This window comes from Alligator sinensis, unplaced genomic scaffold (genome assembly GCF_000455745.1).
Source record: "Alligator sinensis unplaced genomic scaffold, ASM45574v1 scaffold1092_1, whole genome shotgun sequence".
NCBI lineage: Eukaryota > Metazoa > Chordata > Crocodylia > Alligatoridae > Alligator > Alligator sinensis.
In genome coordinates this window covers 1345609-1359811 of record NW_005842252.1, presented here as the reverse complement: position 1 = coordinate 1359811, position 14203 = coordinate 1345609, and the positions used below count along the sequence as shown (strand labels likewise).

The window sequence follows — 14203 nt, the reverse complement described above, 5'->3', positions numbered from 1 at the left end:
GGAAATCAGTAGTCATTTAAAAAATATATGGATTGCTATCTTGAAACCCAATTTTGTTTATATTTATTAAGCTTGGTTTGTCTGTGACCGATGGGCTCTCTTAGTTGTGGTAGCTCAGATCTTTAAAACTATTCTGACAAGACTAGGGAAAATCAGAGGATAAAGGGATGGAGTATGTGTTTATAGCCCATCTTCTAAGAGGGACTATACCTGGTTTACAAGTCTTCCTGACTGCAATTAGTATTACCTTTATCTGTTTTTGATTGTAGGCGTTTTTACATGGAAGGTGTAGGGGGAAACTAATGTAGGAGTCCAAATTATCTCTCCTATTACTCCAGGGTCAAAGATAAATTCAGTTGATTTTATTTAAAAATCAATTGTACGCTGGCACTGAACCAGTGCTCCACCTCCTAGTCCCCTCATTTTACAATACTAAAACAGCTTATCCAATTGTACTTACGCTCTTGAGGCCTGAGCCATGTAAAGTTAAGTGTGTTTGTTTCCAACCATGGCCACCACTTCTTCCCCAGACTGCTGGTCCATGAGTACCATTTTTTCTCACAAATACTTGGAGTGCACCAGGATGTAGTCCAGATACCTTGTGTCTAAAGGACAGACACAAGTCCCCTGAATGAGCCAACTGGCCAAGAGACAGGACCAGACGTGCTACTCTTCCCTCTTTGTCCTTGGATTCAGAGACTGTAAGATACCGTCCACCTGCAAGAGAAAAAGTTCTTTCAAAATGGTCTAATGAAGGGGTGGGCAAAATACAGCTCACGAGGCCATTGTATCTGGCCCGTGGGGCACCTAAAAAGTGTAGAAAATTAATATTTCTCTGCCCTTGGTTCCTGTCAAAAATTTCAGGAGCCAAGGGCAGTAGGACCCAGGGGAAGCCCAGCAGGCTCCAACAACAGCGGGGCTGCCTGGCCCTGCCCTGCCCCGCAGCTGGAAGCCCCAGCCAGGGCTTCTGACCTAGGACCATGTGGCTGCCCTGCACTGGAACCGCAGGTAAGTGCGGGGGGGGGAGAAGGGCGGGGGGGACCCTGGGCAGGGAAGGAGCACGGGGCGAGGAAGCAGCCCCTTCCCTGCTCTGTGGCCCATGCTGCAGCTGCTTGAAGCCCACCTGGGACTGCCCGTGTCTGCTCCAGACAGCCCCGTGCAGGCGGCGAGTGCCGGCCATGGGGTAAGCAAGGGGTCGCTTTTCCCCACACTCAGCACCAGCTTCTTCCCTGCTGGCAAACAGGGGGTCGGGGCTGTGCACTCTGCGGGGCTGGGGGGCACTGGGTGTGAGCAGGCGGGGAGCCAGTGGGAGCACGGGGCCCATACTGGTGCCCCGGGGTCAGTGCTGGCAGGGCCCCGAGCAGGGGGTCCGGAGCGCGGAGACCCAGCTGGCCGGAGTCCCAGCTGGCAGGGGCTCTATGGAGCCGGACCAGCTCCCCCCTCTTCCTGCTGGTGCAGCCCAGCCCAGCCCAGCTCTACAGACCCCTGCCAGCCTGCGCCCTGCTTTGGGCCCCACCAGTGCTGGCCCTGGGACACTGGTCCCAAGATGGTGACCAGGGGGCGGGGCACCTGTCAAGGGGTGGGGCTACCCATGTGGCCCTCGACAGCCTGCCAAAACTGGGTAAGTAGCCCTATAACAAAGTTATAGGGACTTAACTCCCACCTAAGCTCTGTCATGATCTCAACTAGTTTGATGTGGCACCTAAAGTCCCCAATTATTTGGGTGGGGACAGAGCACACTGTACACATCCATACAGCTTCACGCAAAACAACTGTTTTCCCCATTATCCTAAAAGTAATAGCACTTGCCTAGGAACTCATGGTGAGGGCAGCCAAGAACTCTGGTCTCTACAGTGATTAAAGCAGATTATCTCCAGCTTCCCAGAATAGTGGCTTCACCAAGTTGTGGGTTAGACTGGATAAGCACACCCTTTGCCACTCCTGTTGCAGCTGACTTCCTTGGAAGCCAAGAGTAGAGAACTCATGGGGCCAGAACAAGAGCAAGCAATAGGGAGCCTGATGCTGTAACCTACTGGTTATGGCAGTCCCTTGAGGAGGGAGCCCTGTGTAATGGTCTCTACTGCAAGTGTTATTTCTGCATTTAAACCACCTTACTGAACTTGAGTCAGTCCATCTTGCTCCCTCTACTGCTTATGTTAGACAGTTGCTGAACATATGAACTTCATTCAGAAGCCTAGTTATATCCCCACTGCTTTAGGGAGAGATACCTACATAAAAATATTGGTTAATAAATAGAAAGCAGAGGTCCCTGTGGCAGTGCAAAGCCAAAATCAAAAACATATGTAATCCCCAATAAATTCTTCCACTGAGTCTTTCATGTTGGCATTTAAAACTATGAAGATAAAACTATGATAAATGAAACTTCACAGCTTACAAAAACCCTTTGACCAAACCAAGAAGGTATTAAAAAAATATTTCAAAGGTAAAAGTTGGAATGGGACCCTAGAGGACACAGACTGATCTTGCAGATCTCAACTGACGAGGAACATGGGGATATAAGAGGTTAAAAATATCCAGCTGAGAACTCCATGTGTTCTAAACCAAAAACAAACAGCTTTCACCAGCAAATTGTCAAAATCAAAATTCACTGCAAGGGTCTTAACGTTAATTAAGTTGTAAAGGTCACATAAAATCTCAGCTATTGAAGTTAATGAGCCTGGAAATATTTTTCCATTTTGCAGAGATATACAGCATTTAGCTAATTCTAAAAAAATAATAATAATAAAAATAAATAAATAAAAAAATCAGCTTTTCCGTACGAGTCCTTGTCTAACCTATTCCTAAAACTACACAACCAACCCTGTCGCACAACTACAAGGCTTATTGCCCAAAGACACCAAAAGCACCCTAGCCTCCCACAGGCAGAGCAGGAGGATAATGGCAGTTCATGTCCTAATGCTGAAAGGGTTGTTAAAATGCATTTAAGAGACTGAAGGAAGGGAGCCACACCTCCTGTTAGAGGAAGACCAAAACCCCCACAGTTTGTACCAATCTGATCATGGGGTAAAATTCCTTCCTGAATCCCATTGTGGTGATCGGTCTGACCCTGGGTGGAGGAACAAGACCCTCTAATCAGGTACCTCTAGGTTTTAATCCCAGCAGTCGTGTTGTCACACCCCAGTCAAAACGCCCCAGGCTTCGCCAATACTTCTGAGGAAGGTTAAAAAAATAATTGTATCAATAGAAGGGGGAACAATTCCTTCTTGGCCCCATTTAAGGCCCTCTGAAATTGTCCCATTTTTTACCCTAAACTCGAGTTAAATGTCTTTTCTTCGGTTTGGCCATTTTAAATATTGTTTTACTATTTGTTTAAAAAAAAAAACACGATTTTAAATCAGAGCTATCTATGTTACAAGCAACCATTAATGCAACTTTTGCCAACATTGTGCCATGGCACTGCAAACAAATGAAATAAAGGAAAAAATCCATATTCTCTTAGTCCCCGTTTCAACAAAATGTTTGCATATCACATTAGTTTCGAGAAGATTAAATCAAGTGTTTTAAATTTAATGCTTCATGAGGGCCTCTAGGCAGGTACATCTAGTAGGATCCACTTACAGCTATGTCTGCTAGGCCTTTTTTCTGTGTAGTCTTTGCAGCAATGCATCTGAATGTTAAAAATAAATACACTGGTGCAACCTATTGCAAATGGGTATACTGCTATGAGGGTGTTTGTTATCCTGACACATTCCCCTTGATACCAGCATAACTGCATCTGCTGTAGATGACTGTACTGATTTACCTAAAGCTGTAGGCAATAAATTTGACTAAGTACAAAAATGAAATGGTACGAGTGTAGACAAGCCCCAACTGGGATGGAGCTTCATAGTTAAACCTGTTTTTTGCATGTAAGATCAACTGACAAAGGAATACCCGGACACCTTTTAAAATGAAGATTTTTTAAATGTGTAAAATACACCTCAGGGGGTTGAAAAGTAAAAGCCAGAAGTTAGTTGGCCAGCTGTGAGACTAAATCTGTGACGCAAGGTGGTGAGTTGGGGATGTTTGTTTTGCAAACAGATTTTAACAGGTTATGTCATGTCAATAGCAACAGTGTGTGTCTATTGGAAGAGAGACCTAGTTAGCCATATTAGTCTGAAGTCAAGCAGAAGGCAAGTCCGATTTTCACCTTATAGACTAACTACATTAGAGATATATATAGTAGGCGCTTTCGTGAGCTGGAGCTCACTTCATCAGATGCTGGGAAAGGAGGACATGCACAGAGCAACGTATAAAGTCGAGACAGTGATTTGAGTACAAAAGGTAGGAAAGGAGGGGGAGGGAGGCGGTGGGGTGGGGGGAAAACCCAAGCAAAGAATTGGTAGAAACAAAGGGGTCACAAGAGCTAAAATCTGTACTTCTTGTTTAGACCATACTTAACATAGTCCAGTGTCTGAATGATTTCTTGTTCTGCAATCCCCTGTTCAAGTCAGTTCAAGGTTTGCTGCCTAAGAACAGCTGCCCTGAGGTCAGTGATGAAGTGTCTGGGGAGGTTAAAGTGCAACTCCACAAAGGCCTGTGGCAGAACACTTTAATTTCCCTGTCTATATGAAGCAACAGCTGGACATTCTCCTTGGATGTAAAGCGATGGTGAAACAAGGCAGGAAAAAACAATCTGTGCCAGTCAAGTTGCATTTTTTCCAACTGGGACTTTTAAAAATAGTGATATCCCGAAACTGTATGCAACTCATGGATGAACTCAGTTAGTCTGATCCTCAAAGTGAGCCCAAACTCAGAGTACTTAAACTGTTTCTCTTTCCTCATGCAAAGCTCCAACTGATGCAATTAGCTAAGGGTTTGGCCCTAAAAAGCTTCACTAAATGTGTTGTATAAACTGTTCCAGAACACATGCCTACTTTCTGAACCAACTAAAATAGTTATCTGAACTAACTAACATAGTTATCTGCCTATAATAATTATTTCTTTTCTGCCCCTGAGACACGAGGGGAGAAAATATACCACCTGAGCAGGAGTATGTGGAGGTACCGTATTAGTTTAATTCTAGATATACCAGTGCAAGCCTGTTGAACAAATGTAATCAGTACTGCCCCCCTGGGCAAAAGGAGTGCAGTGTCCATACCCTCCCTGCCTTCCCCAAGGAGCAATGGTGCCTTTACAGCAGTGCAACACCCTGGCCCATGTACCAAAATGCTGAGGGAAAGACTTTCCTACAGTCATGCTCCCCTAACTTATAATTAGGGCCTGATTTAAATTGCAGGCCCAGCTTGCAGTGCGGTGGCTCCTTTAATTTTGGAGTTCCCATTGTGCCCATCAGACCCACCACTTGCTCCTGATGGCTGGGAGGCAAAAATCACAATTTTAAATATGTTGCAGTTTTGGCATCCAGTCCAGTCAGCTGCAAGCAGTGGGACACAACAACTGTGGCATATTTAAAATGATGGTTTTCGCCTCCCAGTCATCAGAAGCAAGCAGCGTGCAGCAGGGCTGACAGGCCCCTCTGCCAATCAGGGGCAAGGAGCCGCTGTGCTGCAAGTGGTGCCCATGATTTAAACCAGGCCCTACTTATGATATTTTACAAACGGGAATGCATTTCCCATTACTATCGACAATTCAAGTACACATGCATGTTATGTACTGGAGGCTGCGCTTCAGTACATGACATAATCCTGTGAGAGCTAATGAAGAACCAGAGGGGTGTGTCTAAAATCCATCTCTGCAGTGCTAGGGTGTTCAGCACTGTGTTTAAAATAATGCCACGGTATTACTATTGGTACTACGTGGGTAAATACACTGGTGACAGATTTCCAGCCCTGTGCGTTTGTGATTTCACTGAATTTTTTTGTCAAGAAACTAATTCCCAGAGTGTCATTCTGCAGGAGTTTACTGCCCCTGAATGAATACTAGTTTGGATCCAGGGATTCAAACTTCTGAACTACTTTATACTGAATTTCCATAAATTCTGCTGTAAGTTGGGAAGTTAAGGTAGAACCTTGCATTTAAACAGGAATCAGAACTTCCAATTTTGCCTCTGATTTTAGCAATAAGAACCACAAATTAAATTTACACACAAATTTTAAAAATAACTTCATACCTTGTAACTACAATATTTGCTCTCAAATATGAAATATACTGATGAAATATATAAATACCTTCTTTTCTGGTCTTCTCAATTCTTTAGAGAGAAAAAGAGAGCATTTACTGAATATATTTGTTGTTTCTTCATCAGTATTCCTGGTTTAGAAATACAAGCTAACATAACAGTCTAGGTGCTCAGTAGATGTAGATTTTGGTAGCAAAGTTGGTAGCTATTTACTCCAATACTTTTAAAGGAAACCAAATTGGGTCCTAAAACCTTTACACTAATCTGATTTGCAGAAGCTGAGAAAATTGCTGGAAGTATGAGAGATGTTTTGTTACATTAAAATATTAATAATGCCAGAGCAACAGCTCCCTTTCTGATCTCACATTCATTGTACTGAAGAGAAAGCTACAAAAAACCTTCAGAAACTGGGATTAGGAATACAAATTCATCACCATCCTTGGCACTGAAGACCATGGACTAAAAACAGATAATGGCTTTGTGGCTTATTACGATCTACCTGCTCTCTCTGCCAATCTCATTGCACTCCACAGGTAATAACAACCTTTTCCCCCTCTGAATGGTTTTCCACATAATTCTGTGATTCTATCTGTCTTTCTCACTAGTGGGGTAGTAAAACATGGGAACAGGTTACAAAGGGAGGTTGTAGACTCTCTATCCTTGGAGGTTTTTAAGACCCAGCTAGACAAATGGGAAGATTTCGTTTGGGATTGGCCTGCTTTGAGCAGGAGGTTGGACTAGATCAGCATTTCTCAACCCGTGGGTCATGACCCAGAAGTGGGTCACAAGAATATATGAAAGGGTAACGAACAAACTTTAGAAATGGATTCCCCTTTCAAGAAGAAAAACATGGAAACCGTGGCTTTTCCCTTGCAGGCTGGCAGAGTTCCAGCTTGCAAGAGGCTGCTTGGGGGCCCCCCCAACCACACCCCCCCTCTGCCCCTCCCAGACTGGGGGGGGCTGGGGCCTGGGGGCAGGGGACAGCAGGTCACCAGAGGGGCACTGGCTCAGAACTGGCCATCGACGGTTACAAATAGGCCCTCGTCCAAAAAAGGTTGTGAACCACTGGAGTAAATGACCTCCTGAGGTCTAATTTTCTATGATAACTACCTTATCTATTCTTCTGCACTCTCTTGTTTTAAAGCCATTCCTTTGCCAGTCTTTGCTCCTACCTTACAGCCTCCTAGATGCCTTTAAGTTACTGTTTTTCTTTTACATATAGAATTATACACAAGCTGTTGTTCTACTTGTTATTTAGTTCAAGCTGGTTCTGCTTCATTCCCAGACCTAAGGAAGGGCACTTTGTGCCTGAATTATACAGTTGATGTGTCCCAATTATACAGCTGATCGAATATCACCAAAAAAATCCTTGCTTCTCTTCAAATGCCATGGGAGTTCTGCCTCCCATTTTAAAGGGAGTGAGCTTCGACTCTTAAGCTACAACAAATGGGGTGGAACAAGACTGTCCTACCTGATGGATTGGCAACTGGTTCCCAATGTAAATCATCATCTTTATCCTTGATCCAGCCACAGAGACCACTATCAAAGTTACAGCTGTGCACCAGGATACCTACAAAGTACAAAACAAAGATGCATAGAAACAGTCCTGGATTCTTGTGGCTGCTGAATTACGCAGCAGCTCGGCATGGATAAAATCTACAAGCGAGTCCACCTGTCAAAATAAAGTACAACATAAGGAGCTACACAAAAAGAATCTGCATCCACATTAACAAGTCATTGGAGAATAACATTATCATTTTGTTATTTTTACATCAACGCAGAAGTTGTGTTAGTAAATTTTAAGAGGCAATCTGAGTTGGTAAAGGAAGAATGAAGACAAATTCATTTAAGGAACAGAATTAAAACAAAGATGCTATAAAAGACATATTTAACTTTTGCCTATGCACTTTGTGACAAAATCACCCTCTGTCTTCCCCAGGATTGGGACGCTTTGGGCTGGTGGGGAGAATGTAACACCCATACATATTTGGGGTTGTGTGTGGTCAAGTGTCTCTGGATTTATTTTGCTGTGAATCTTGTTTGCGCTGTGTATATTGCTTCCTCTGGACCATCTCCCATTCCTCCTTATTGTGTCAAGACCCTTTGTCTTGAGTTTCCCACCAAGTAACCTGTGGAACCAGTTTGGTGACTCTGGTCACTCCGAGGGCTGCTGACCACGTCAGAAGGGTTCAAATAATGTCTGTTTCTGGTTGAAGCCAGAAGTGATGAGGTCAGAAAAGTTATTTAAAGGTCAGGTCACCTGGTCGGGGGGGGGCTTCCTCCAGCAGGCATTTTGGAAATACACATAGAAGCTTGGGCCTCCAGAATCCTCTGGATGTATTTGTAAGTAGCCTACCTGAAATTTAGCCAGTAAATTAGGGTTATACATCTTTAGCCATGTGTTGGAAGGGCCAACAAGTCTGTTCTGTTTTGCTCAAGGCATTTTTTTTTTAATACTCCTTGTCTTGTACTCCTTCCCTGTTCTCCCTCTCTCAGATTAATAAAAGCTATCTGATACAACACACCTAGTTGTGAATGTTCAAGAGGAGGGACAGCCTTTTCACTCCTAGCAGAGCTTGGCTGATTATTTGATTCTGTTCTACCTGAAAACATCCTGGGTGGCTCCAGGCTATAAGGAACACCCAGAAATACTACCAGTGGGTAACCCCCACCAAGGTCTGCAAGGTCTGTGTACCCCAGGCTGCACAGGGCCCAAACAGAGACCAGAGCCCAGGTGATGGCAGCGATTAACCCCAGGCTTGAGGGTGCGCTCCTGGAAAGGGGTCAGCTGGACATAGGTGCCCCAGGGGAGACGCACGAAATGTGGTCTTGGTTGGGCACAGTGAGGCAGGTGGGTCAACATAGTAGCACCCCCTACTGTCCCGCCACACACATTTGTAGCCAAAGAAACATTTAAATAAAAAGTGAAAGTATCAATTGGGAGGTGTGATAATTACCTGGATCATCATTTGCTTCATACTCATCTGCACTAATCCCTTTTTCAATTTCAAATATTTCAAATAGATTATTGCTCACTCCTGGCTGGCGTGGAACTGTAAGAGAAAGTATTGAATAAAATGTATGAGATGGATAAGGAACCACGTTGCTAGCTACCTTTATCTTTAATAAAAAAGAAACCAAAAGAAAGCTTCAGGCATTGTGCTCTTCTTGGAGCATTCAATATACTTAATTATATTTTGCATGAAGTTTCATAAACTGCCTACCTCAGTGATATATGCTGCAACATTTGTCTGGGACCCATAAAACATGATTCCAAATGTTTTGAGGGCTCCTTAAATGAAAAATGTTTTTAAAAAAGTCTTGTCCTTGAAACATAGTTTCTCCCCAGAGCTCTTCTTAAGAAAAGCAGTTTCTATGTACAATAAAATGGTACAAAGCATTCTGCAATAAGGCCCCTATACAACAGCTTCTCAAGGGGTCTGGAGCCAACTTCCACCTGGGGGAGTCCTTCAACTGACATCATGGTCACATAGGAGAATAAGCAATAATGTCTTATGCATCTGAACAGCACTTGGAAACACAGAGGCCATGATATGACTACTGAGCTACAAAAGAAGAGAATATACTTTGTGACTTAAACTGCCATGTTACTTCAGACAAGCCACCTACACCCTGTGTTTTAGTTTTCCCATCCTTGCTCGTTTCACCAAAAGGCTGTTCTGAGGCCGAACTAAGTAATATCAAAGTACCAAACTATCAGCTCTTTGGGACAGGGATGGTCTATTTATAATTCCTAGCATTCTCGGGACCCTCATTAGTGCCTGGGTCTCCTGGCCACTACTGTGGTACACATAATTAAAAGCCTGCCAAGTGTCACCCATTTCTCCTTGCTGCCATGTTTGGCTCTTAAATTCTCACATTTTGCTGGGCAGTGAGAGCTCCAGCTCCAGCCCTCAGGGTTCTGTGCTCGGACCAGTGCTTTTCAACACATTCATCAATTATTTGGATTTGGGTATTAAAAGCTAGCTAGTAAAGTTCGCTGATGACACCAAACTATGGGGGAGTGTGGTCATGCCTGAAGACAGGCTGACAATAAAGGCTGACATGGGCAGGCTTGTGAGGTATGCAGACCTCAACCTGATGTCATTTAATTCAGGAGAAATGTGAAGTCCTCCATCTGGGCAGAAATAATCCACAACACACTTACAGGCTTGGCAGTGCTACACTTGCTAGCACCACATCTGAACGAGACCTGGGTGTCATGACTGACAAAATGAGCATGAGCCACCAATGCAATGTCATAGCTGGCAGACCTAATCAGACACTGACATGCATCTACCAAGGCATCTCAAGCAAGGCTTAGGATGGCATCTTCCCTCTCTACTCAGCCTTGGTGAGACCGTAGCTGGAGGTCTGCATCCAGTTCTGGATGCTGCACTTCAAGAAGGATGTGGAGAAGCTTGAGAGAGTCCAAAGGAGGGCCTCATGCATAATTAGAGGCCTAGACACCAGGTCATACAAGGAGAGGCTGAAAGACTTGGGACTCTTCAGCCTGGAGAAGAAAAGACTCAGAGGGGACTTGGTGGCAGCCTATAAATATATAAGGGGCATACAACAGGGCCTAAGGGTGCATCTATGCATCAAGGCCTCCCAGGGGAGGACAAGTAATAATGGGTACAAGCTGACTGAGGATCATTTCAGGCTAGACATAAGGAAAAACTTCTTTACAAGTCAAGTACCAAGGATTTGGAACATGCTCCCTGCAGAGGTGGTAGTCATCCACCCTGGTGATCTTCAAAAAAAGTCTTGACCCTCATCTTGCTGGGGTCACCTGATTCCAGCAGTCTTTCCTGCCCAAGTGCAGGGGTGCTAACATCTATGAAACTATGAAATGCCTCCAGTTCTGAACTGAGCAAGGTAGTTAGCTGTGTTAGTCCAATGTCAGGCAAAGGGTGTAGCAGTGCAACACCTTAGAGAATAAATGGTTTAGAGGGCTAAGCTTTCACAGCATCTAACAAAGCATGGCCTGTTGCCTATGAAAGCTTAGTCCTCTCTGAACCCATCAGCCTCTAAGGCAGGGGTAAGCAACCCCTGGCATGGGTGCTAGAGCATGGCACACAAAGGCATTTTGCAGAAGGGGTGCGGGCTACAGTGCCACAACAAGGATCAGGCCCCTTGTGGCTCCCCTGCCATCTGCCCTTAGCACATCAACATCTTACACGTCGATGTTGCGAGTGTTTTTGGAACTCTGCCCAAAAACATTGCTGACCCCTGTTCTGATGTTGGCCAGTTCTGAACTGATGTTAGGTAAGCTTCCAGACATAAAATTTCCCTTCTTCAGGTCAGACATGAAGGAAGAAACTTTGTGCATAGCAGCTTGTCTAACATCTCTCCCAACTATACAGTTGGTCCAATAAAAGATACCACAAGAAAAAAAAAAGCCAAACCTTGCTTCTCATATATTTCCTGGACCATCACAACCACAACACTCCAACTCTCCTCCCATTCTGGACCTCAGTCACATGGAGGAGATGGAAAGGGGCTGTATATACTGCTTATTTCTGATCTCTTCCCAATTAAGAACTGAGAAAGGGAAGCAAAGTGATTTGACCTTTAGCCAGCTTATCTGGCAGAAAACACAGGATGGTCAAGGTGTGAGGTGCCACTTCTGGGCACTGAGAACATCAATTCCTCATTCACCCATGCTGCTCTCCCCTCACGAACAGCCTCATGCCACCCTGCTACTCTTTCTGGTTTCAGCTATCCTCTACCCCATTTCCTCCAGTCTCCTGATTGCCCTGCCATCCTACAAGAAAACATCTCACTGGAATATGAGTCTTGCAAGCATGAAGGACTCAAAATGGCTGAAGGTATTTTGCTGAAAGAGTTAAAAAGAAAAAAAGTGAAAGAAAAGAAATGCAAGCTTTACCTTTTGCCACAGAGTACATAGAGTTTCATATCCAAAAGGGAATGATCTCAGAAAGATATGAACAGCTGAAATGGAGCAATTGATTAACAAAAAAAAGAAAAGAGGACATTCAACCTCAACCTTAATTATAGTTTTTGGTGTAATACAGGTTCTGTCCCCCTGGAGCTTCACCCAGACGCATGAGAAGCTAAAAAAAAAAAAAGCCACCACTCCTTAAAATGTAAAAGGCCTTTGTGGGAACTAGAGCTGCAGAATTAAGACAGTTACACGCAACTGACACTTAATTATACTGCCCCTTAAATACCCTGACCTTGAAATGCCAAACAATTCCAAAGATCCTCACTATACTAACAGCTCACAATGGCTCCGAATATCCTATAGCATCCTTCTAACTATGATCTGCGTGCCAAATTTAAGTGTCCAGATATAATACACAAACATTATGCCTGAAGGACAGCTGTAAACTGTAGCTAAATAATTGCATTTGCTACAGCTGTCTTGAAAATTCCTCTTTCAGAAATGCAACATTTAATGACAGCAGTAATGTGTTGCAGACTTATCTCCAAATACTAAAGTCTATGGTGGCACTTAAAATACTTGTGGGGATGTTCAATTACTTACACCATCAAAACACAGAATAAAACCTAGACAAATATTGCAATTCACAGTTTTAGAAGAAGTTCTAAAGTATATTTACAGGGCTTTTCTGTGACTGAGACTAAAGAGGAACTGATATAGGATTCTCAACTGAAATAAGTATGGTTCTAATTGTACTAAATCACATCCAGAATTAGCAAGAAAAACCTTTTAGGCAGAGTCCTTTTGCTCCTGATTGGATGTGTAAGTAGCATAGCTGAACATACAACTCCAACCGGTAAATGATCTCTGCAAGTCCATACACAGCATTTGATGAAGTGGGCCTATAAAAGTTGGTGTCTCTGAATCTGTCGATCTATAAGGTACCACACTTCCCTACCTCCTGCCTATAAAATGCAGAAAATTCAATATCAGCAAGTTAAATAAATGTTAACTTAAATCAAGATTCAAGTAGATTTTGCAGTATATGGCTATGACTTTTAGAATCAGAATAAAAAAGCCACCATTTACAGTAACTGGCTAACCAACTATAATGCCTTTAAAGCTTGAATGCTACAGGTAATGATAAATTATTGTATGGAAAAATGTCATATTAATAATGAAAAAACCAGCAAGCTAATGTACTCTGGTAAGTGGGTACTTTCCTTTTTGTTTTGTTTTCCTCATTTTTCCCCACTGTAAGCTCTTTAGTGTTGGAAAGGTATGTTTTTCTGTTTGTCAGCACTGCAGGCCATATTCCTAAGCTCTTACTCATGTTGAATAATAACTTTCTCCACAAATAGGCCCCATGACCTCAGTGTGGCTATTTATAGAATAAAATACCATAAATGAGCTAGAATCTGGCTCTTTATAATAAGTTATTTCCCCCATTTGATTTTTTAATATTTTGGTTAGCTTAATTTTCTGTATAACCTGAAAACCTAACTTACAATACCACTTACCACCTGGCAGCTTAAGCATTAATATACAGAAGCAGATGATAATTTACCTCAGCCAGACAATAAGTCTAAATTGAAATCTTAAAAAGACTTTCACTCTTGGTCCTACTCATCCTTCCCAGCAGTCTTACCAAACAAATGGCATGCCCGCATTATCAGATTCAGTCTGCCCTAAAAATGCCCCCTGATCTTCTTGGATATGAGAGAAATTGGTGTAGCTTGAAAGCTTCTATTTTGTTTGGAGCTGCAATAGTTGGCTCTCAAGAAGGCAAGTTCAGTATGTTGTTTTTAAAAGGCGCTATTCAGCTTGGTGCTTAAACTCAGATTGACCAATGCTAAACCAGGACCTTTTGAATTCTTAAAAATCCCTAATGGAAAATATTAATGTGAAGTAATTGTCATGACCCAAAAGGCATGATTGTGTGTGTGCTTCGGCACCACAATTATCCCCACCAAGTTGCAGAGCATTGCACGGGAGTGTTTCCTGTTGCAGAGGAAAACCCCGGTGCAGGGACGAGTTTCCCGCCTTTTGTGCAGTTTCTTTTGCAGAGTGCATTGCTCATGTTGCAAGAGGAATGCACGGTGCAAAAGAGTTCCTGCCACTGGTATGCAAATTCATTCTCTGTGATTGGCTAGTGCTAAATTATTCACACGTGGCGGCTAGCGATTGGCCTGTTAGCCGTATAAGAGGCTTGA

At 43.4% G+C, this 14203-nt stretch overlaps 1 protein-coding gene across 12 annotated transcripts in view; it reads right to left on the bottom strand.

The window, feature by feature from the left end:
- Positions 1-14203, bottom strand: part of NPNT (nephronectin) — a 98256-nt gene that overhangs the window by 15645 nt on the left and 68408 nt on the right. For 6 of the 12 annotated variants that reach the window (XR_003094989.1, XM_025208785.1, XM_025208787.1 and 3 more), the window contains 6 exons: positions 9040-9135; positions 8343-8438; positions 7554-7652; positions 6132-6154; positions 3102-3171; positions 461-717 (listed from right to left, as the gene is read on the bottom strand). Coding sequence is in view for 11 of the 12 variants with exons in the window: in XM_025208785.1 (XP_025064570.1) it covers positions 461-717; positions 3102-3171; positions 6132-6154; positions 7554-7652; positions 8343-8438; positions 9040-9135 (641 nt within the window). In the remaining variant the exon portion in view is untranslated. The remainder of the gene's footprint in view (positions 1-460; positions 718-3101; positions 3172-6131; positions 6155-7553; positions 7653-8342; positions 8439-9039; positions 9136-14203) is intronic. The other 6 variants (XM_014521761.2, XM_014521759.2, XM_025208792.1 and 3 more) reach the window with 3 other exon arrangements.